This window comes from Lutra lutra, chromosome 8, assembly GCF_902655055.1.
Source record: "Lutra lutra chromosome 8, mLutLut1.2, whole genome shotgun sequence".
Taxonomy (NCBI): Eukaryota; Metazoa; Chordata; class Mammalia; order Carnivora; family Mustelidae; genus Lutra; species Lutra lutra.
Window position 1 is genome coordinate 91863717 of NC_062285.1, and position 25254 is coordinate 91888970.

Genomic DNA, 25254 nt, shown 5'->3' on the forward strand with positions numbered 1-25254 from the left:
TAACTCAAAAAAAAAAAAAAAAAGAAAAAAGAAAGAAGAAAACATAAGAGTTGAAACCATGAAGCTCTTAGAAGAAAACAGAGGATAAGCTCCTTGACAGTGCTCTTGGCAATAATTTATTTTGGACTGGACACCAAAAGCAAAGGCAAACAAAACCAAAGGGACTACATCAAACTAAAAAGCTTCTACAGACTGAGGGAAACCACAAAGAGACAACCTATGGAATGGCAGAAAATATGTACAAATTATGTATCTGACAAGTGATTAAAAATGGAGAGGACCTGAACAGAAATTTTTCCAAACACAAGCTACAAGAGGCCAAAAGGCACATGAGAAATTGCAACATTGCTAATCATCAGCAAAATGCAAATCAAAACCACAATGAGCTATCACTTCACACCTAGTAGAATGGCTATTATCAAAAAGATGAGAGGGCGCCTGGGTGGCTCAGTGGGTTAAGCCTCTGCCTTCGGCTCAGGTCATGATCTCAGGGTCCTGGGATCGAGTCCCTCATCGGGCTCTCTGCTTGGCAGGGAGCCTGCTTCCTTCTCTCTCTCTGCCTGCCTCTCTGCCTACTTGTGATCTCACTCTGTCAAATAAATAAATAAAATTTAAAAAAAAATGAGAAATACCCACTGAGGCACCCAGGCAGCCCCCTGAGCTAAGATTTAAAAAAAAAAAAATATTGGGGCGCCTGGGTGGCAGGCGGGTTAAAGCCTCTGCCTTCAGCTCAGGTCATGATCCCAGGGTTCTGGGATCCAGTCCCGCATCAGGCTCTCTGCTCGGCAGAGAGCCTGCTTCCTCCTCTCTCTCTGCCTGCCTCTCTGCCTACTTGTGATTTCTCTCTGTCAGATAAATAAATAAAATCTTAAAAAAAAAAAAGATTTTTAAAAATATTTTTGAAGGGTTATTTTATAGGCAGTTGTAGATAAAAGGGTTATTTTATAGGCAGTTGTAGATCACTGAGAAAATTTAAAATTTTTTTTTAAAGATTTCATTTATTTATTTGACAGAGATCACAAGTAGGTAGAGAGGCAGGCAGAGAAAGAGAGGAGGAAGCAGGCTCACCGCCCGCCGAGCAGAGCCCCCGATGTGGGGCTTGATCCCAGGACCCTGAGATCATGACCTGAGCCGAAGGCAGAGGCTTTAACCCATTGAACCACCCAGGCGCCCCGAGAAAATTTAAATTTTATGATTGAATCAGCTTAGACTGTCAAGAGGATTTCTTACTGTGCTGGCTTTAATGGATTGCATTTTAGTGTCATAGTACTGATCTACATTGTGGGATATCTCAAAATCAGAACATACTGCCTCAGTCGCCTAGGTGGCTCAGCGGGTTAAAGCCTCTGCCTTTGGCTCAGGTCATGGTCTCGGGGTCCTGGGATCGAGCCCTACATCAGGCTCTCTGTTCGGCAGGGAGCCTGCTGCCCCCTCTCTCTGCCTGCTGCTCTGCCTACTTGTAATCTCTGTCAAGAAAGAAAATAAAATCTTAAAAAAAAAAAAAAAAAAAAAGAACATACTGCTTCTCTTGTGCAATTAAGATTTATTGTGAGGGGCGCCTGGGTGGCTCAGTGGGTTAAGTTGCTGCCTTCGGCTCAGGTCACGATCTCAGGGTCCTGGGATCAAGTCCCACATCGGGCTCTCTGCTCAGCAGGAAGCCTGCTTCCCTCTCTCTCTCTCTCTGCCTGCCTCTCTGTCTACTTGTGATCTCTCTCTGTCAAATAAATAAATGAAATCTTAAAAAAATAAAAAATTATTGTGAGCACAAGAGAGAGTGAGCATGCAAGCAGGGCTCAATCTCACGATCCTGAGAGCACAACCTGAGCCAAAAATTAAGAGTTGGCTGCCCAACCAAGTCATACAGGTGTCCCTGTAATTTTCTTATTCCACTCTTTGCCAATTTTGTTACACCTCTAAGCAAATGTATAAGACCTGATACTATGTATAATTCTAACCCTTCTTTTACCGTTTTTGCCCTTTATTATGGCTTCTCCACCATTTTAGTACAACTCTGGTAAGTCACATTAAATCATTTTTAGGGAAACAAGTCACACTATCCTAAATTATTCCTTATGGTACATGGTATACATATTCCTCACTTGTTTAATTCTCCTGATTAAGAAAAAGTTATTGTTATGAGCTGACAGGGAATAACTAGAGACAATATGAAATAAAAGTTTTCTTATATAAAATTCCTTAGTCAGTCAATGAAGTGTAGAGATAAGGAAAAATCAGTCTAGGAGAAATGCCACAAATGTGTACACGCACATACATGCGTACACACAGTGTTCCAACCACAAAATCTTATGAAAGGAGCTTATGTAGGAAAACCAAGAAGTAATCAAGAAAGAAAATCTTATGGACTTTAATTCTGAGATGAAAAGATTCAGCAGCTCTTGAGTAAGATATCAATAACCAACATTTACAGAACTAAAGATCAGTATTTATTATTCAACTATGTGCTAAGCACTATACATGTATTATAGCAAAGCTATACTTACACTTTAATCTAGTAAAGTGGGTACAATTATTCCAATTTTACAAATATTCCCTTACAGCTTGAAGAGGGTGATTTGTCCAAAGTCCATGTAACCAGTAAATAATGGAATTAGAATTTGTATCAACAGGGGCACCTGGGTGGCTCAGTCGTTAAGCGTCTGCCTTAGGCTCAGGTCATGATCCCGGGGTTCTGGGATCGAGCCCCGCATCGGGCTCCTGGCTTGGTGGGAAGCCTGCTTCTCCCTCTCTCACTCCCCCTGCTTGTGTTCCCTCTCTCGCTGTGTCTCTCTGTCAAATAAATAAATATTAAAAAAAAAAAAAAAAAAAGAATTTGTATCAACATCTGACTACAAAGAATATCAGTATTTTTTGTCTTGAGTATTAGGGCTGCCTCTGTATACACACATATGTATCAGATCTTCTATAGTCTCTAATTAAAGAAGATTAAAACATAGTGAGTAGTACTGTGATGAGTGTATGTCAGGGAGCTATCAGAGTGAAAAAGAAAAAAGTTGCACTTCTTCAGAAATTAAAAAAAACACAGAAACAATTATTTAGCATGGACAGATAAAGTGGGAATGGAAAGGGGTAGGAGTAAATCCATGTAACACACATTTACATGTAAAATGATACATATTTTAGTGCCTATGTACTAAAAGGAGAAAGTAATCATTTCCAAATATATTACAGAAAAATCAGTATGTCAAGAAGCAAAGGAGTTTGCAAAGTGAAGAAAAAGAAAGGATAAAGAGAATGACACATGTGGAGTTAGACTTCAAGTCTAGCCATATGGACTGAAGTGAATTCATATGAGATGGAGTGGGCAGGAATAACTGCCAAAAGAACAAATCACACTCCATACTATTTCATTCCCAGTTCTGGTGTTTTTATTTTAGAAAACACATCGAATCAAACAGGTTAGAGCTACTGCTTCCTTGTTCTGGGTATTTCTATACTCCATTTCAAAAAACATACTGTCAAATCTATCTTCGTCCATTCTGTGAATGAAGTAATAAGCACAAAGCATCACTGGTTACTTCAAAAGAACCTAGAGGGGAAAAACACATACAGCTCACTTAAATCAGATTTAAACAGTCTTTATAATTAAGATGAGAAAAAAGAAAAAAAAATGAAAATTAACTAATGTGACAATAAAATATTACAAACTGTCCAGACTACCAAAAAATTTACAACTGGTTTTTTTTGTGACTACCACATTTGCCTTTGTGATCTCACCTGAAAAAGGTATACTAAGCATACTAAGGTATGGTCTGTTATTCTGACATATAAAGATGTATTAGCAATATTATCCCTTAACAATCTTATTAATATAGACAACTGTGATTTTAGTCAGAAAAACTGTACCAAGAGGAAAACCTTGAGGCAAAAATAATTCTTGCAAAACTTCACACAAAATAAAACACAAAATTATAGTAAAACACCTCAACAAACAAAATTAAATTTATTTATTTTTTTTATTTTTATTTTTTATTTTTAAGATTCCATTCATTTATTTGACAGAGATTACAAGTAGGCAGAGAGGCAAGCAGAGAGAGAGGAGGAAGCAGGCTCCCCGCTGAGCAAAGAGCCCGATGCGGGGCTCGATCCCAGGACCCTGGAATCATGACCCAAGCTGAAGGCAGAGGCCTCAACCCACTGAGCCACCGAGGCGCCCCACAAAATTAAATTTAAATGTTATGCTCTTACCCTATTACCCTAGGTTACTTTTTTTTTTTTAAATTTTTATTTTAAGTAGGCTCCATGCCCAATGTGCAGCTTGAACTCACAACTCTGAGATCAAGATTCACATGCTCTATGGACCGAGCCAGTTAGGCCTCCTTACGTTACATTTTCAGTAAGTTATACAATAAACAATAAATTTTGGTTCAGATTAAAATTCAAGCTGGTCATCTTCTTTCAGTTCTAAAGCACTGCCATCTCTATATGTACCATCTCTATGTGAACTATGTATGAAAATCTGTAATAAAAAGAAAACTGTCCAAAAAATTTTAGAAATTCCAACCATATTAACTTAGGGTGCATAGTTTTGTGTTCCATAAATATTTCTTAATAGAAGATAAGTTCCTTTTATACCCCCTTTTTTTTTAAAGGAAAGAATACTACATATTTAGACAATGGTACCAGTTATTCTAGCTTCACGTTACTATTCATCCATGGTATAATGATCTAAGGAATCCATTCCTCTTCTCCTTAACCTGAAACTGCAAAGAACCTGAAGGTTCTTTGCATCTTACCTTAACAAGGGACGCCTTTTCATTACCAAACCTTACAAATGATGTACTCATTAATTTTACATATAAGCCACCTAAAATAGTCACCCACAGCTTGCCTGAATAACCTTTATTTGAATAGATTCCCCACCATAGGAGATAACCACAAGCACAAACAGTGATAACTTTTTATTGGTATATCACAGTTCTCATCACAGAGCATTTCATTTCTTCAGATACTACAACAGATTTAGAAAGATGCATGATATATAATGTAATGAGCACTTTATTAGCAGGTAGGAGACTTGGGCACTTGTTGTGGTTCTGTAATCTTGGGAAAGTTACTAACTTCTGTGAACCTTAGTTTCCTTACCAGCATATTCAAGATTGTAATATATAGCCTCTAAGCTTTCCAGCTTAAAAACTCTAAACTTCAATCACAGGCACTTGTATGCGGTAGTTCAATCTGTTATTACATATGTTAATAGGAAACAGGACTCCTTTTCTTTAAATAATAATTTCTCTTCTGGATATCCTGTTTTCACTATCTATAAAACTTGAAAACAATTATTTATGTGCTACTTTAATGAAGCTAATTAACACCTCTTTTTTTTTTTTAAGATTTTATTTATTTGTCAGAGAGAGAGAGAGTGAGAGTAAGTACAAGCAGATAGAGTGGCAGGCAGAGGCAGAGGGAGAAGCAGGCTCCCTGCTGAGCAAGGAGCCCGATGTGGGACTCGATCCCAGGACGCTGGGATCATGACCTGAGCCGAAGGCAGCGGCTTAACCCACTGAGCCACCCAGGCGTCCCGCTAATTAAAACTTCTAAATGTTTACATGTATATCCTAGAAAAAAAGACTTATTGTTTCAATTACTTTAATCTGAAAGACTAAACGTTTATTTTCTCTCCAGTTATAAAATACCTAAGTCATAATGCCATACTGCATATTTCAAAGTTGCTAAGAGTAGCTTTTTAAAGTCCTCATCACAAGAAAAAAAGAATTCTATAATTATATATAGTGATGCATGTTCCTTAGACTTACTATGGTGATCATTTCCCAATGTATATAAATATTAAATCATTGTGTTGTACATCTAAAACTTATATGTCAATTATACCTCAGTAAAAAGATTTATTCTCTAGTAAACATCTATAAATTAGTAACTGCTTTCCTGATTTCATTAGAAACTTGAAAAAAATCAGAATCAATTTGAACTTAAGTCTAGATGAAATTAAGAACCCCAGGACTTTCCTTTCTGTCCAATTGATCTTAAAACAGCTTGTTTCCAGCAACAATAGATACTATAGTTAAAATAAACTTGCGGCTGAATCAGTAAATGGATCTGCATTTTACTATAAATTTCAATTCCGAAATTTAATCTTTCCAGGGACTTTAAAAATCCCCATTTCTTCTATGTACCCTCTCCAAATTCTAAAATAGGTAATTACAATGTTGATACTCTGATTAGTGTCTTAAGGTACTTATTGATGCAAAAAAAAATAAAGCTGTTTACCCTGAAAGATACAAACACGGAGAATGCAAATGAGAAGGGGAGGACACACACATACAGAAAAAAAGCGAGGCAGAGATGAAAAATGGCAACCCTGGGAAAGTAAACTTCTGAGGAAATGAATGAGAGAAGCATACAGGGAGACCAAGAGGAGGAAGAGATACATAGATAGGGAAGAAAAAACACAAATGAAGAAAATGGAAGAGGGGTGCCTAGGTGGCTCAGTGGGTTAAGCCTCTGCCTTAAGCTCAGGTCATGATCTCAGGGTCCTGGGATCCAGCCCCGCATCGGGCTCTCTGCTCAGTGGGGAGCTCACTTCCCCCACTCTGCCTGCCTCTCTGCCTACGTGTGATCTGTCAAATAAATCAATAAAATCTTAAAAAAAAAAAAAGGAAGAAAATAAGCACAGAGACAGAAAAGCAATGAAGCAAGGTGAACAGAGTAGAATGGATGAGCAGACACAATGAAAGGAAATGGGACTAGATAGATAAGACATAACTAGTTAAAGAAAAAATTATTTTCACCCCATAAGTTTTCCGAATTACCTACTTTTGTTGCTATCTCCCCAGTGTTGCTAATAAAAAGGAGACACTTTATTTTCTACAAAATGGTTAAACAATATATATGTCATTTATCTGGCAGATTTTTAAAAACCTGACTTATTGTGAGAGGCATAATTTTTGCCATCATTGAGATTCACATATTAGATGTGAAAGAATAACTTGATTGGGGGGGGATACTCTTACAATGTATATATCTATCAAATCGTTATGTTGTATACTTTAAATATCTTACGCTTGTCAATTATACCTCAATAAAGCTGGAAAAGGTTCATCTATATCAATATACTGGGGAAAGATCCCTAATTTTACATAGTGCTAGTTTTTTGTTTTGTTTTTTCTTCCCCCCCCAAAATAAAAAAATGATAGTACCTTCGTTAGGCCAAATTCATCCTAAGGCAAGGACCTATAAAGCCATTTATGATTTCATACCACAATGTCATATATACCAGTAGACTGATTAATACATTCTTAGTAAAAAATAACTTACCATTTAGAGTCAAAATCCAAACATTTTAGTCCTGTTTCCATTTTTTGCCCCCTTTCCTTCACTTGGTATGTTATGCTCTATCTCTTCTATGTAGATTCTTTCAGTAGCCGTCATTCTGAAGAATTCCTTCTTCTGCTGCCACCTACCAGTTTATCTCTCTGCTGCAGCAGAAGGGTATATAGAAAAAGTTCTTGCTTACTATTCGGATTAAATGGAAAAATTCCTTTAACATTTCATATTTTCACATGTGTATGAGCTTCCTCACTGATTCCCCAAGACCTCCCCACCCAAGTCAAAACAACAAAAATCCCAATCACAAAAAATTAAACAATGTATGATCAATATTCATGCTAAGCTGGGAATTTTTTAAGAGGAAAGATATAGACACTCAGCAGTTGCCATCTCAAGGAACCATTTATTTTGTTATACTTTCCTTTTTCACCTATCCCTACAATCTTATGAATAAGTGAGCAACTTAAAATTTTAATGAGAGAGTCCACAACTCCTGTAAATTTTAAGTTCAGAGACTATTAAAGAATTGTGGAAGATGCAATAATAAAGGAGTTTTTAATAGTAATTCTAGAAACTAAAGGCATTAGGTGCTTTACCTGCATGAGTTTTCAATGATCTGGACTGCTTATTGCTCAATGGCTCTGAATACATTAAAACACGAACACATACGCCACCTATATTTAAAATAGGGTAGCATTTGTATGCCCATGTAAGCATTGGGTGTATCTTTTGCAAGATTAAGTCACTGAGTCCTTTTAAAAGGACTGATCACAAATGCACATTTCCTCAAACTGTATACATACACAAAAAAAATCAGGTTGAAAAAGGGAGACAGAGGGACAAATGTAATAGCAGTTGTAGAACTGGAAACTAACACAACATAAATGTTTTCTGTTTGTTAAAGTCCTGAGATTAATTTCTATTTCCACTCCCTTTGTCACTGAAGGTTTAGGTTTCAAGTTTATTCTGTATTAGCTATTAAAGAACAGTATCCACTAATGAATAATAATAATGGCTTGTTTTTGTTCCACCCCCCTACTACCTTTACCCCGAAATAGTTCTGCCAACATAAAAAAATAAAACAAACACTGACATAAGCACCAAAGGCTAGTCGACAGTGGCACTGCAGTTACATTGTTTCTACTTTCTCATTCCTTCCCCCGTTCTCAAACCCCACCCTTTGACCTCTGTATATGGGATGAGCCTGAGCAGGAGAGTTGGTGATGTCAGGACTGCGCCGTTCCCACGGATGCTCCTAGAGGCCTGCTGTGCTTCTGGGAACTGGGGCACAGTGATGTCTGTCTGACTGAAACCTAAAACAACAACAATTCACCCCACCCCTCATGTTCCCAAACCCCACAGTAGCAGCCAGGTATATATGCTATATAAGGCCCAGCTAATAAGTTTGAATATGATTAAATCTGAAAGCAAGACCGTTCTTAACAACTCTGTGACCTTCATGGGGAAGCTGAATGGAGACTGTTAAATTCTCCAAGTCCCACACAATCACATAGTCCACACATTCTAATGCTTGCCATTCTTAGCAAGAGAACAAGGTTCTCTGGTATAAGCCGTTTTTAGTATATATCATAAATTCCTTCAGGAGGCAGTTGGGATTCCTCTGTTAGTAAATTTTACTTCAACACATACATATTTTTGTCTTAGGATGTTTAGGGGAGAGATGGCCCTATCTTATATGAGTGAATTGAAGCACAAAACAGGTTAATGATTAATTTTATGCCTTCAGCTGTAAAATGCTTAACAAGCCATGATATCCTATTAGCTAACTAGTGAACTTAAAACCTCTTCAGATAGGACATCTAAAGTCACAGAATAAAATTGTGCAGAAGTCTATCCTGAAAAGGTCCTGATCACTGTCACTAAAGTTCTACCTAACAGGGGAAAAAAAAAAAAAAAAAAAGATTATCTTCCCAATGATAACAACTCATATTAGAACTAAAACTTTGGGAAAGACAGGAGGAGAAAAGAGGAAAGGGCAAGGGACTGGTGTAGACAGAGAAAGGTATACTACACATTAAGTAACAGAAAGGCTATATTAAAATGGACAAGTTGTATTGCTATTTCTGCCACTAACTTTGTTTTATATTTTATAGTCTTGGTTAATGGGCTTAATGATTTGTGCTTCAGAAATGCCCTCCAATCAGCTAAGCATGGTCGGGCCTCGTTAGTACTTGGATGGGAGAAATGCCCTCCAATCTGTTAGAACCTGTGATTTTTAAAAATATGATCCACTATGATAACCTGAAACTGCTCCTATGTACCTCTTTGTTAGAACTAGTGTCTTAGAAATACTAAAATGATTAGTTCCTGAGATCACACTGTTCCTAAAATAACTGAAATGCTTTCTATTATCTTTGTCTCATCATTCCTTTTCACTTTCATAATGATGTCACAGAAAGAGAAGCACTAAGATCAACTCAACACTATGGTGAGTTTTTACCATATATATAACCTAGAACCTAATTTTACCTTTTCAAAACTCTAGTTTTCCATACCTGTCAACTCCTAATTGATGTCTTTATACTGTGAGCTCACTGTGTATTCCGAACACCAACCCCTGAAAAAGCTTAAGCCAGAATAGCACAATGGAAGAAACAAACAAACCCAAAACAAAAACAAAGCCAAAAGTCACACTCTGAAATACTTAATTATAGACATATAAGCAAGGAATGGAGTTATCTAAATGGCTAAAGTAAATCCCCAAAGTCCTGAGTTCATCCCAACCAATTCAAACTTTACCCCCAAAAGTTCTTCTTTAATCAAATTATTTGTTAGATATACTTATGCATTATTTTCTATACAAGAGTTTTTACAAATCCATGGTTGCCTTTAAAGTACATAAAGAAAGAAAAAACTTTAAAAAGAAAGTAAAGTTAGCCTTGCGATGGAAAGAAAGGAGAATCAAATTACCTGCAAGCAGGCTGGGGCTGTGCCTGAATCCAAACCGCTGCATTTACCATTCATTATACAGCTGCATTATTGGGGGAAGGGGAGTTTAGAAGGGCACTGACCCCGAAAGTTCTCAATACTTCTCACTCATCATCAGGAAGGGGGAAGAAGGAAAGTTTTTTCTCTGGGTATTTTTTTGTTTGTTTGTTTTTGTTTTTTTGGCTCCTGAAAAGGCTGGCAAAGAACAGTAACAGTGCAAGCAGTTAGAATATTTCTTTAAAAACAATTTTAAAAAATGCAAAACATTAAGGAATTTAAAACACCAAACTTCCGTTAATATAGAAAGAATTTTCACTAGAGTTAGGCAGCCACCCCAAAACAGCATGGCAAAAGGGCACTGATATAAAGGAAATAAAATACCACACAAAAATCCAAAACAAAACTAAAAACATTTCAAATTAAACCTGGAAGACTAGAAGATTCCAACAGCAGATTTCTGGCCACTACTGAAACATTCCAAAATCCAAGCTTCAAAGGCGCCTAAATGTATCTTAAATGAAACTTTGTTGTTGTTTTTTTTTTTAAAGGAAAAAAAAAAAAAAGAAAGAAAGAAAGCAGTGAACCTGGTTATAAATCCTGCAATATATTACATTTAAAAATATCCTAGTACAACAAAAACAAATTTTAAATGAAATTAAACAAACAAACAAACAAATAAAAACAGTAGCAGCAGAGGTTACCTGTCTGAGCACCTACATTTTCTTAGGAGGGGATCGTGTCTCACCAGCCATATAGCCCATAAACCTTCTCAAAAAGAGTGAGCCAGGAGAAAAATGTAACACAAGATTTGATTTCACAATGTCTCTACGCTCCCCAGACCCCAAACTGGGGATTCACTGAATGAGGAGAATTTGTTTTTCCACTGTTTTCTTCTTGAGAAAAAGAAGAGATGATTTTGAAAAGTCAATTCTTTCAATGCCTTCGACACCTTCTTAAAAGTCTGATAAAGTGCTTGATGAAAACAAGTCTCTTGGTGATTTTTTTCTAACGTTCCAGCATATTTTCTTATTGATAGCATATACAGAAAGATTTCAAAGTTCAGTGGAGCAAAAGCCAGCAGAAATGACCAATCAATTATTAGGCACCAAAAAAAGAAAAAAACTATTAAAAATTTTAAATGAATAGGTCGTGTGTGTGTATGTGTGTGTGTGTGTGTATGTGCGCACGTGTACGTAGTCCAGTTTTCATCATAGGTAACATAAAAACAGTATCAGAATTACTTTTAAAATACAATTAAGAATTACAATTTTAACAATACACAATTTTACAATAATTCAGATTTGGGCATAAGAATTACACATAATTGATAAATACATTTTTACCTCTCATAATAGCAATGAAGATTATACAAGTTATTAAACAATATGAAAATATATTTAACTTTCACTTAAATCTCTGGGGTGTTTCATCTGGGTTCTTCCAGAATGATTTGTTCATATTCTTTACCTTAATTTGAGGGAGTTCAAGAAGATATTCACATTTTTAAACTCTAAGATGATCATGCCTAACCTCTTTATTCTAACATGTGTGTGTACAAATCCAGAAATAGGTTGGTAAAGCTATGTTTTAATATAGTGTGAATGCACAAAACATTGATCAGTAGTGAATAAAACTAAAGGTGAAATAATCTAATAATCATATATGGTTAGTTTGATAAAATAGTTTTAAAGGCTATCTACATTTTTCCTGATACCTTATCCCACCCAACACAAACCCCTGAGCTTTTCATCAAGTAGAGAGGGTGTTCTATTAATGTTTTAAAATTTGCAAATCTATATGCATGTGATATATATAAGTATTTAATGTATCATAATTTATGTGACAACCAGATGCTCTCTACACAATCATATGAATGACTTGATTAAGCACTTCTCTCTCCCTCATTTATTTCTCTATCCCAAATATGCATCCTCCTATGGTCATTCAGCGAAAGAAGTACCAAGTATTTCTTTCTGTTAATGAGTCAGAGGTACTTATAAACATACGTTAAGGCCCAAAAAAAACCCTATGCAAGTCAAACTCTTTTATATGAGATTAGGATATCCTAAAATAAATTAGAAAATCTTCTTATTATCATCTTTTTGAGGTGAAATGAAACACTGCACAGATTAGAGGTACTATTCTATTTGCCAACAATCAACCTTTCACTCAACTTTAATATTATTTAATTCTATGGAAAAAAAAAACAAATTTTATTACATTCCTTTTTAAAATGGGGGCAAAACTGTACAAGCATGATCAAACCTCTGTTAGAGCTGGTTAATACTGATCTTTTATTATTGCCTCGAAGTCTCTCTAGTAGTGTCCGAGAAATTATGTTTAAGGTCCATCTGAAGGAAAAAAGCACTGGAGAGGCAAGAAAGGACTCGGGTAAAAGCTTCAGAGGATTGCAGTAAGATGGAACTTGCTGTTTAAAAAAAATTACGTTGAGCTCTGGAGCATCTCCATTTCTTAACACAGCTTCCAAACCCATTATTCAAATAGATTTACCCATGTTTTAAAGGCTCGTGTTATATGCCATTTGGGGGCTTTTATAAATTCAGAAATTAAAGGAATATAAAGAGTGGACAGTACTGAAGGCTTCAGAGTTGGGCTATAAGAGACTTAATACTGCAAAATAAGTCCCCAAACAAAAACGTCCAATCCACCCCACCCTAAAACCTATGTATAATAGGAGAAAATGCACAGCCAGAAGCATAGAAAAGCATGTAGCCTTAAAGAAATCATACACCGAACAGTTTAGAACCAAAGAAAAAAACCAAACAACATACATATACATAAAAAGGCCTAAGAAGCATCTAGTCTCTTTATGTCTTTAGTGAGTACCTCTAACCCAGTACAGTTATTAAAACAAGTTATCTGATATTTAAAGTAAAAACTGTGTTTCCCATCATGCTCCATTTTCTAGAATCTATCCTTTTTTGACTGGTTGGTGTAAACAAAAAGCAAAACACATACACATGCATGCGTGCACACACACACACATATATATATATACTCCCTCCTAAAATGTGAAAAATGCAAATATATAATGCTGGTATTATAAAATCACTTCAGCTTTATACTTAAGAACTTATAGGCCCTTAATCTGCCCCCCAAAAATATTTTTCCTTGTCCTTATACTTTAAATGCACATGTTTCAAGTCAGTGTCTTGTTAACAAAAAAGGTAGCACTTTCTTCACTTTGGCCATTGTTAAAGATGCAGGCATAGATCAGGGAATGTTAGACTAGCATGTATTAAAAAAAAATTGCAACATTAACAGAGCATATATCTTTCAAAAAAGATTAAAACACTAACAAATACAAGTCAACGCACATATTTTAAACTAGTGTAATTTTATCTACATTGGAATAAATGTCATTTTGTGTACCACACATTGCAATACTGTTCATTTCCCTTTCATCATAGGAAAATGCCAATTCTGTCATTAAGAAACCTTTATTGGATTATATCAATGTTGCCCTCCCGCCCAAATTAAAGGAAAAACAAAAAACAGAAATAATAAAATTCCAGTAAAAGAGCGCCTCAAGACTTCATAAACTATGAACATAAACTTGCTAGTTAATATGGTAGAGGCAGAATTTTCAGATTTGTAAAAATTCCTATAATTTAGGTAGATCTTTTCCTCTCTCATTACAAATCTTTGCAACGTAATGTGAAGTTACGCTATGCCAAAATTTGTAGCAATTGTACAAAAGCAAAAGCAAGGGGCCGTGAAAAAAACTGTGTTCTTCATGGCCTGAGAACATACACCAATGTAATTTAAGATCACCAATGTAATTTAAAAGGGTAAGTATAAAAGCCTGACACTTCTCTGGTGTCTCACCTCTTCTGCCATTCTATCTGTGGTATCTGTAAATGAAAGTCAGTAACATCTTAATAGCAGAGGTCTAATCTAGCTCCCCTTGCTTCTCTCCTGACTAACTCTACTCAATTTTCTCTCATCTTCCTGAGTACTTTCCATGAACAGCATTGCAAGTTGGTTAAAAAAAAAAAAAGAAAGAAAGAAAAAAGAAGAAAAAGAAATTGAGTTTTACAAGGGAGTTGTTGGTAATTATTTACCGGTGGAGTCACTCCACCAGGAGTTTGATCTCATTGGCTATCAGCTGGTTCATGTTGAACAGGCCCCCTGGGAGCTTGGTGAGCAGCTCTCGCTCGGTGCTTTCAGGGTCACTGTCAACAGAGCTGGAACTTGCGCTCATGTTGTCGACAGCAGTGCTGGCTGGAGGACCCAGCTCCGGCTCACTAGTCTCACTGGCCGTGGACACCACGGAGAGCAGGGACATACGCCGGGTGAGCCGGCCAGAGGGCAGGAGGGAGGCGGCATAGTCCGCTATGATACCAGCTACATCTAGATTACAAGCCTTATCAAAGGCGATGAAACCTACATTTGCATTGGCCTCGCAGACACAGAAGGAGCCGTCATCTTTCATCAATAGGTCAATGCCACACACATCCATCCCCAGGATATTAGACACCTGGATAGCTAGCTGCTTCCCCTGTTCACTCAAGGAGCACATCATCCCCACACCACCTGGCAAAAAAGAAACAAGGTAAGTTACCAAAATGATAAATTTCTGGAGTAAAACTAAAGATTGCCTCTAATGTTAATTGTCTTTTAAATCAGTAGTGATAACAAATGTGACATTCTACTGTACCACTGTGACTTCCTAAGTCTAAGTTTCCTTCATTAGAGAATCTCTGTCCAATTCAGTCAAAGAAATAACTTAGTACTTTTTCAATATGCTATTCTGAAGATGGCATTAAACTTTCACAGAAACCTGTTTTACTTGAAACAATACGGATTGAGGCGAAGGTATTCTAAAGACTTCATATTTTTATGAAGACAGAGGAGAGCAGAAAACGGAGAGTATCAGGGAAAAACTGTTACCTTCTGAAATAATAGGAGGAAATAAGTGTCTGATTTAAGCATAGGGAAAGAGAAGTTAACCATTAATGGAATGTAAAACCATGGATGAGAATCCAGATTGACCAAGTTTGGGATCAGGGGTGGAAATGGAATTAATGGTAGGTTACAAACCAGAGAACATGAAATAAAACTGAAGGAATAAAATGAATTATATTGGCAATTACACTAAAAACAAACTGAAATTTCCCACAGTATAAAAGACAAAGTTTATCAGGGCGCCTGGGTAGCTCAGTGGGTTAAAGCCTCTGCCTTCGGCTCAGGTCATGGTCTCAGGGTCCCGGGATTGAGCCCCGCAAAGGGCTCTCGGCTCAGCGGGGAGCCTGCTTCCTCCTCTCTGCCTGCCTCTCTGACTACTTGTGATCTCTGCTATCAAATAAATTAAAAAAAAAAAAAAAGACAAAATTTATCTATATCCTGTACCAAATGAAAAAATTTTTGAAAACTAAAGGGATGGGGAAAGAGATGAGGGACAAAGGCAAAAACAAACTTCACTTAAGAGCCTTATAGTATATATCCATATACCCATTTTTCCTTTATCAAATATTGACAACAATCAATCACGTTTTTGCCCAAAACAAACGAAACCTTAACTCTTTTTTTTTTTTTTTAAGAGAAAGAGGGAGCTTGTGAGTGGGGGGTTGGGACAGATGGAAAGGGAGAGAAAGAATCCTGAGGAGGCCCCATGCTCAGCTCAGCGAGGGATCTCACAACCCTGGAATTAGGAACCGAGCATAACCAAGAATCTGACGCTCAGCCGATGGAGCTGAGGCGCCCCAACACATTATAAAACACTTTTTACAGGCAACATTCTCTGACAATAACGCAAGATTCGAAATTAGAAATTAATGACTTGAGTAACCAAAAAGGACTTAGAAATTGGAACACTGATCCCCTAAATTAAAGGAAAATAAATACCATCTGTAAAAACACTTCATACCAAAATTTTTATTTTGAAATTAGAAAGAAGAAATTAAGTACTCTTAGAAAAAGAAAATAAAAAGAGAGTTTTAATAAAAGGTTGAATGACTAGAATAGAAAAAAATAGAAAGGAGAAAAAAAAATCCAAATGCTACTTTGACAAAATTATGAATGATATCAAAGACAGAACTGCAGACAAAAGAGAAATTCAAGTAAACATAAGCAATCAGCTCATGAAACTGAGACTGAAACCTAAAACAAATGGCTGATTTCTAAGCAAATGAGAAATCACCAATACTGATCGAAGAAGAACCAAACTTTATTAAACAGGCCAACTAATATTACAGAAGAGACGGGAAAGGTGATAGATGAGCTACTTCTACAAAAAGAATCAGGACCTGATGGGTTCAAAGTGGAGTTGTCTTTAGCTATCCCTTATTCCGATGTCAACTTTACCTGTAGAATGCCCTAGTAAAAGACTGAAAATTCCCCCAATACACTGACTAAAACCAATGTTATATAACCTTGATATCAAAAGTGATCAAGACATTTTAAAAAGCAACATTACAGACCAATCTTCAATTATTAAAACAGATGTAAATATTTTACATAAAATACTAAAGGAATCCCAATTTTAAAATATGCTAATACCTATTTAAAGGTTTATTCTAGAAATGCAAGAATAGTCCAAAGACTGTTTTAAATTTAAAATTTATCAACATAATCCATTACGCATCAAGAAATTAAAGGTGGAAAACACACTAATGATTTTATCAATATAAGGATTCCAAAAGGCATAGGATAAAATTAGACAATCATTCCTACTTAAAAACTCTAGGAGAATGAAGCTACTTAAATATTCTAAATAGCAAAACATTAAACAATCTCAATGAAAATCAGAAACTTAGATACTTAAACTCATTACTTAACACTGTTCTAGAGGTTCTCAAGCAGTGGTTCTCAAAAGGGGGAGAATTTAGAAACTGAAATGTGGCATTTTGGGTTGTTCAACTGAGATTAGAGGAGGAGGGCTCTATAGCAGGCATTTAGTGGTTATTGGAAATGTTAAACAAAAAGATGACAAATATGATAAAAAGCAATTCATATAGATGTACATATAAATTACCAAGAAGCTATGAAAAATATGCCCATCATTAACAGGGAAATAAAATTAAAATAACAGGGACGCCTGGGTGGCTCAGTGAGTTAAGCCTCTGCCTTCAGCTCAGGTCATGATCTCAGGGTCCTGGGATGAGCCCCTACATCGAGCTCTCTGCTCAGGGGGGGAGCCTGCTTCCTCCTCTCTCTGCCCGCCTCTCTGCCTGCTTGTGATCTCTGTCTCTCTGTCAAATAAATGAATAAAAAATTAAAAATAAAAAATAAATCTTAAAAAAAATTAAAGTTTAACAGTGAGTATTTAACTTCCATTAAATGGGCAAAAACTTAAGACAAAAAAAGTAAGAGTTCTTATGAGGGGGAGAGGAAAAAAGGGTATTTTAATATGTTAGATGTAGAAATATACTTCTTGCCTTCTGGTAAATTAATCTGGCTACATCTCTAACAATTAAAATATTTTGACCCAGCAATACTAATCTTGAGACTCCTCAACACAAAAGTACCAGTATGTAAAAGCATTATTCACAAAGATATGTATTTAAAGTAAATGCTCACAATGGCAAAAAACTGAAAATAAGTGCAAATCGATAAAGGGACAGATGTACACAGTAGGTAAAAGGAGTAGAAGAGGTAAGGAAAATTAGGGGGGAGGATGAAAAGGATGATATTTAAATAATTTTATAAATTATTTCTGTGTATAAAACTAAAATGTTTTAAAGTCGACCAAAACCTATTCATTATGGAAAAATCAAAAGTCTTTGCAAAAATAGCTTGAAAGCTCATTTCCAGTACTAACCATAATTATCTAACATTTATTTAACTATCCATCAGATGTGTCTACATAATTACACATAACTGAGATCATATTATAGTTAATAAACATTAAGAAGAGTACAGAGGCACACAGATTAACAGTTTAAAAAAAAAAGCTAAATTCATGTAATTTACTTGGAAATCTAAATGGTATCTGTAATCCATGTAATTTTTTCAATTTTGGAAATCAACATATTCAAAGAGTTGTTAAGAGCACAACTCTGGAGCCAAATAGTATATTTGCATTCTGGCTGCACCATTATTAGATCTGTTACCTCAAGCAAGTTACTTAACTGTTCTGGGCCTTCCTCATCTCTGAAATAAAATGGGAATACTAACAATACCTAGCAATACCTAAAGAAGTTAATAGTCATTAAGAACTTACTACAGTACCAGAACTTGAGAGGTATAGTTACTTTTACTGTAAATATTGAATGTAAGAGAATATTCATATAAAAAAAGGCCTCTGAACAACCTGCTGCCAAAGGGGAGAGGGTGGGGGCTGGGTAAAATAGGTGAAGGGGATTAAGAGGTACATACTTCCAATTATAAAACAAAGAGGTCATGGAGGCGCCTGGGTGGCAGAGTCCTTAAGCACCTAACTGGTTTCAGCTCAGGTGATTTTGGGTTCATGAGATTGAGCCCCCAGGATCTCTCCTTTCCTCCCTTCCTCTTCTCCACCCGCCCTCCCATGCAAACATGTGTACATCTTTATAAAAAATAAATAAATGAATAAATAGGTCATGGAGATAAAGGTATAGATGAAGAATATAGTCAGTAACACTGTAATAATGTTATATGGTGATTACTATGCTTATTGTGGTAAACACCAAGTAATTTACAGAATTATCAAATCACTGTGTTGTACATCTGAAACTAGTATGTCCACTACACTGCAATGATAAATATTTTAAAAATGTGAGATACAGGGGCACCTGGGTGGCTCAGTGGGTTAAGCCTCTGCCTTCAGCTCAGGTCATGATCTCAGGACCGTGGGATGGAGCCCCTCATCAGGCTTTCTGCTCAGCAGGGAGCCTGCTTCCCCCTCTCTCCCTACCAGCCTCTCTGCCTACCTGTGATCTCTCTCTCTGTCAAATAAATAAATAAAATCTTTTTTAAAATATATGAGATACACACACACACAAAAAGGAATATTTTTTTTAGCCATTAAAAAAAAAAAAGAAATCCTACCATTTGTAGAATGGATAAATATTGAGGGCATTATACTAAGTGAAAAAAGTCAAACAGAGAAAGACAAATACTGTATGATTATATGTGGAATTAAACAAACAAACAAGCTCACAGAAACACATAACAGATTGGGTGGTTGCCAGAATGGGGGTAAGGGAAAGGCAGGGGAAATGGGTGAAGGTGGTCAATGGCTATAAACTTCCAGTTATAAAATAAATAACTTCTGGGGATATAATGTATAGAATGATAACTATTGTTAATAATACTATATTATGTATTTGAAAATTGCTAAAAGTAGATTTTTTTAAAGATTTATCTTATTTATTTCAAAGAGAGTGAGAGAAGGAGACTCCCTGCCAAGCACAGAGCCCCACAACATGGAGCTTGATCTCACAACCCTGAGATACTGACATGAGCCAAAAATCAAGAATCAGACACAACTGAATGAGCCACCCACATGTCCTGAGAGTAGTTTTTTTTTTTTAAGTTCTCACCACACACACACCAGTAATAAATGAAGTAATGGATGTGTTAACTAATCTTATTGTGGTAATCATTTTGCAATACATACATATATAAAATCACTATGTTGTACATTTCAAACTATACGTTATATGTCAATTATATCTCAATAAAGATGGAAAAATAAATATCAGGATTATTAAAAAAAAAAAAGGCCTCCCTGGGGACAGAATAATGAGGGCATTCAATTTTAGAGAATAAGGCAGAGGTACTCTTGCTCTACCAGACAGTAGGCATAATGGTAGAGGAATTTAGATTGCTAATCATACAGGGAATGAAGAGTATATAACAGACCACAGGACCCTGAAACAGAAGAAAGATGGCATTATAAATCAGTAATGAACAGGCCATTCAATAAATAGTGTTGGGAAAACCAGGTGTTACTCATTTGGAAAAAAGAAAATGGGAATCTCTACCTTACACTGAAGAACAAAATCAATTTCTGGTTGCTTAACAACCTAAACATGGAAGCTAAACTTCAAAAAATTTTAGAGAGCTGTAATAAGAATAGAATACAACCACAGGGTGAAAAAGAATTTCTTTAATAAAAAATAATGCAAAGAAAACCATGAATATGCTTGATACTAAAACTGTAAATTTCTATTCACTAAAATATATAAACCAAAAAAGATGAGGAGTGCCTGAGGGGCGCCTAATTGGTTAAGCAGCTGCTTTCAGCTCACGTCGAGACCTCAGGGTCCTGGGATGGTTGGGCTCCCTGGTGGGCAGGGAATCTGCTTCTCTCTCTGGACTCCCCTCTCTCTCTAAAATAAATAAAATCTTTGGAAGAAAAAAAAAAGATGAGATATCATAAGCTGGGATGAAAAACTGCATTTACAATTCATGTAAATGATGAAGGATTTGAAGTACATAAAGGACTCTTTTCCAAGCCATATTAAAAAAACAAAACAAAACAAAAAAACCCCCAATAATAAAGGAGATCAAAGACCTCAACAGGCAATTCAGAAAAGATAGCCAGATAGGGTCAGGAGTACAAATTAAAATAACATGATATACCATCACACCAGGCTGACAAAATGTTTAAAGTCTATCAATATCCCAAGTTGGCAAAAAGGTGGCACTATAAGAAACATATAACGACTCTGGACACTCATTTGGTAATACCTAGTAAAGGTGAAGTTGTATAACTCACTAGGATACAGAAATCCCACTTTTGAGTGAATGGGTTAACCTAGAAACACTCTTGGACCTGTATCTAAAGACACAAAAAAATTTTCATAGCAACACTGCTTATAAAAGGCCCAAATTGGAAGCAGTCAAAAGGTAAAATTATGCAGCAGGCAAAATCAGTCAACTACTGCTAAAATGTTGAATAGATGAATCTCAAAAATGATGCTAAGTGGAAAAAAAGGCGGGGGAAGGTGCCTGGGTGGCTCAGTTGGTTCAACTGCCTTCAGCTCAGGTCATGATCCTGGAGTCCCAGGATCAGAGTCCCAGGATCAGGGTCCCGCATCGGGCTCCGTGCTCAGCATGGAGTCTGCTTCTCTCTCTGCCTTCTCCCCTTTCATGCTCTCTCTCTCATATAAATAAATACAATCTTTGAAATATATATATATCATTATAAATCATTTATATAAGGTTTTATAACATATGAAATAATATCTTGTTTAGGAACACAGAAGAACTGAAAGTACGTTTAAGGGAAAGAGAAACAGTAAGTTCAGAGCTTGGGGAAGAGAGGGAGAAATGAGCAGGAAAGGGAGTCAACAGAGAACTAAATCAACAACTTATTTTTGCAAGCTGGTTAATGTGTACAAACAAATCCTTTATATTATCCTTCATACTTTCCTGTAAGTCTCAGTTACTTCAAAATTTAAAAAGTATTACTTAGGGACACCTGGGTGGCTCAGTTGGTTAAGCAGCTGCCTTCGGCTCAGGTCATGATCCCAGCGTCCTGGGATCGAGTCCCACATCGGGCTCCTTGCCCGTCAGGGAGCCTGCTTCTCCCTCTGCCTCTGCCTGCCATTCTGTCTGCCTGTGCTCGCTCTCTCTCCCTCTCTCTCTCTGACAAATAAATAAATAAAATCTTTAAAAAAAAAAAAAGTATTACTTAATATATAATTAACTTACCTTTGTAATTTCTTTGCTTAAAGCATAAAAATTGTTAATTAAATTTCACGGTAGAAAAGTAGAAGGTAAAGGTGTCCCAGAAATGAAAAGATGCCATTCAGCTCTGCAGCTGCTAATAAGCATAATATGATGGGACGGAAAATGGGATATGAAGAACTAATGCCAGGAGGCAGAAATTATTTTTTCAAGAATACAAAAGAGGCTTTATATCACGATCACCTTTCAAATTCCCTGTGCTCCTATTCTATGGCACTATGCTGAATTTCACACTTGTCAATATTGTTTTTCTTTACACTTTACTGTATCAATTTATATTCCGAGCAAAATTTGACTGATTTTACATATATTTAAATTTTATATAAATGGAATACTCTAAGTATTCTCTTCTAAGACTTTCATTTTTTGACTCAACATTATGTTTCTGAGATTTACTGCTGTAGTTGTAGATCTCAGCGATAACTAGGGGTCAAATCATGCAGGGACTGTTAGTCTACTGTAAGACCACTATCGACTACTATACTTTGAATGAAACAAGGAACCACCGGAGGATTTTAAACAAAGCCTGACTTGAGATGTATTTTAAAAAGATCTATCACATCACTGCGGTGTTAGACTGTGAGAGAGTAAGGATGGAAGCAAAACAACCAATTAGGGGCTACTACAAGTACTCCAAGTATGGTAAGACAATATTAACGGCAGAGATAATGAGAAATTGTCAGATTTGGATACACTTTGAGAGTAGAAATAAAGAAACTGAAATCTGACAGTTTTGATTTGTGGTATAAGACTTGAAGACTAAGGATTTTGGTCTAAATTGGAGAGACAGAGTTGCTGTTACATGATAAGGAGAAAACTGGGGATGAAATACAGTGGGAGGGGGAGTTATATGGGGAGTTCACTTTTGCACAGGATTGTGTTATGCAACTACTGGTAGATAACTGAACAGGCAGCTATTTTTATGTACTTGGGAGTTCAGAAAGAAAGCCCAAGATGGAGATATAAATTTGAAAATAACAACACAGATAGTATATTTAAAGTCAAAATCCAGATCAGATGACTAAGGAAACAAAATACACAGGGAAAAAACCCAGACTAAGTTCTAAGGTACTTTAACAATAAGAGATCAAGAAAATAGTAAATCAAAAGCAGCAATCTTGTTTTGACCAATGGGTAAAACAGGTTAGGACCCAGCCTGAGTGAACATAATTACATGCAAATTAAGTATTATCACCAAAGATGGAATCTTTAACTCTGGTCAGACATTTCATACAAGTGTGAACTGGATTACAAATTGAGCATGGGTAGGGGCGCCTGGGTGGCTCAGTGGGTTAAAGCCTCTCCTTCGGCTCAGGTCATGATCTCAGAGTCCTGGGATCAAGCCCCACATCGGGCTCTCTGCTCAGCAGGGAGCCTGCTTCCTCCTCTTTCTCTGCCTGCCTCTCTGCCTACTTGTAATCTCTGTCTGTCAAATAAATAAATAAAATCTTAAAAAAAAAATTTAAAAAAAATTGAGCATGGGTAAAAAGCAAATTTATGTTTCAGAGAAAACCAATTTTATTATTAGAAAACAACTCAAAAGTGTATTTATTATATTCATATAATAATATAATTATATTATAACTACTGATCATAGTTACAAGTGAAAGATAATGTTTTTAAACTTAAGTTTATCTTAAGTTTATCTTAAGTTACCTGTAGTTACATATGAGTACTCACTGGAGAAGCTATAGTATTATATATACTAGAAAGACACCGGTATTGTTTTTACCTAGTGAGCAGTTGCTTTGCATCCTTCCATCTGTTGAACAACGTAACATGGTGCCAACCACACGGCCTCCAACAACAATGACACGGACATCTCGTCCATGAGACTCCTTAACATACTTCTGGAACAGGTATGGAGCTTCATGGCGAATAAGATGGCTTAGATCAGCCAAATGGTGCTTATCTCGGGCCAAGAAAACCGCTTTGCCTGTGGTTGAAAAAGAATAAAAAATATATGTAAGTCAAACTGCTCACAGTTGATGTGCACCACCTCCATTTTCTTGAGTCTCAACCTGCTCTTTCAGAATCTATTACCTTTTTTTTTTTTTTAAAGATTTTATTTATTTGACAGAGATCACAAGTAGACAGAGAGGCAGGCAGAGAGAGAGAGAGAGAGAGAGAGGGAAGCAGGCTCCCCGCTGAGCAGAGAGCCCGATGTGGGCCTCGATCCCAGGACCCTGAGATCATGACCTGAGCCGAAGGCAGCGGCTTAACCCACTGAGCCACCCAGGCGCCCAATCTATTACCTTTTAACCTAAGTAACAGTTATGGTAATGAGTGAAACAATGCAAAAATGTGTATAAAGTTAATTCTCTCCTACCACTCCCTTAATTCCTACAATAATCTAGAGTTTATTTTGGTATATGTCATAAAGCAGGGGTCTAACATTTGTATTCCTCCAGGTCAGCCAATAATGCCAGCCTTATTTATTAGCGTAACATTTCCCTCTGAGTAAAAATGAGTCATATAGGGGCGTCTGGGTGGCTCAGTGGGTTAAAGGACTCCATCCATGGACCCTGAGATCATGACCCGAGCCAAAGGCAGAGGCTTAACCCACTGAGCCACCTAGGTGCCCACAAGTGGCTGTTTTTCAAACATGGGTGTGGGGCACCTGTGTGGCTAAGTCAGTTAAGTATCTACCTTCAACACAGGTCATGATGCTAGAATCCTAGGATCCAGCCCTGCATTAGGCTCCCTCTCTTTCTCTGTCCCAGCACCCGCTTATGATCTCTCTCTCTCTCTTTCTCAAATAAATAAATAAATAAATAAATAAATAAAATAAAATCCTTTAAAAAAAAAAAAAGGGTATAAATCCTTTGACATTCTTCCCACCGAGAAGAGGGGGGAATCTTTGTCCTTTCCCTTTGAATCAAGGCGGGCCTGTGATTGCTTCAAACAACGGAACACAGCAGAACCTTTTCTGTGACTTCTGAGGCTAATTCATAAGAGATCATGCAGCTTCTGTGTTCACTGGAGCCTCTCTGTGGAGCCCTAAGACTTCTTGGCTGCCATACTGTCAAGGCATTAAGCTTTATGAAGTACTTGGATTCATGAAAATTTTATGCCTTAAGAAATCCTTACTCTGGGGGTGCCAGGGTGGCTCAGTGGGTTAAAGCCTCTGCCTTCAGCTCAGGTCATGATCTCAGGGTCCTGGGATCGAGCCCCACATCGGGTTCTCTGCTCAGCGGGGAGCCTGCTTCCTCCTCTCTCTCTGCCTGCTTCTCTGCCTACTTGTGCTCTCTGTCTGTCAAATAAATAAAAATCTTAAAAAAAAAAAAGGAAATCCTTACTCTGATTTATACTTAATACTTAATTATAATTGTACTTTATACTTAATTCAAACTATATAAA

The 25254-nt window shown here is 36.6% G+C and overlaps 1 protein-coding gene across 6 annotated transcripts in view; it reads right to left on the minus strand.

Moving 5' to 3' along the window:
• Positions 1–3368: 3368 nt before the first annotated feature.
• RIMKLB (ribosomal modification protein rimK like family member B) overlaps positions 3369–25254 on the minus strand; it is an 81093-nt gene continuing 59207 nt past the window's right edge. For 5 of the 6 annotated variants that reach the window (XM_047741366.1, XM_047741365.1, XM_047741360.1 and 2 more), the window contains 4 exons: positions 23627–23830; positions 10237–14811; positions 7294–7454; positions 3369–3547 (listed from right to left, as the gene is read on the minus strand). In XM_047741366.1, coding sequence (XP_047597322.1) covers positions 14348–14811; positions 23627–23830 — 668 coding nt within the window. In that variant the 3' untranslated portion in view covers positions 3369–3547; positions 7294–7454; positions 10237–14347. Of the gene's footprint in view, positions 3548–7293; positions 7455–7901; positions 7980–10236; positions 14812–23626; positions 23831–25254 lie in introns of all 6 variants that reach the window. The other variant, XM_047741361.1, reaches the window with a different exon arrangement.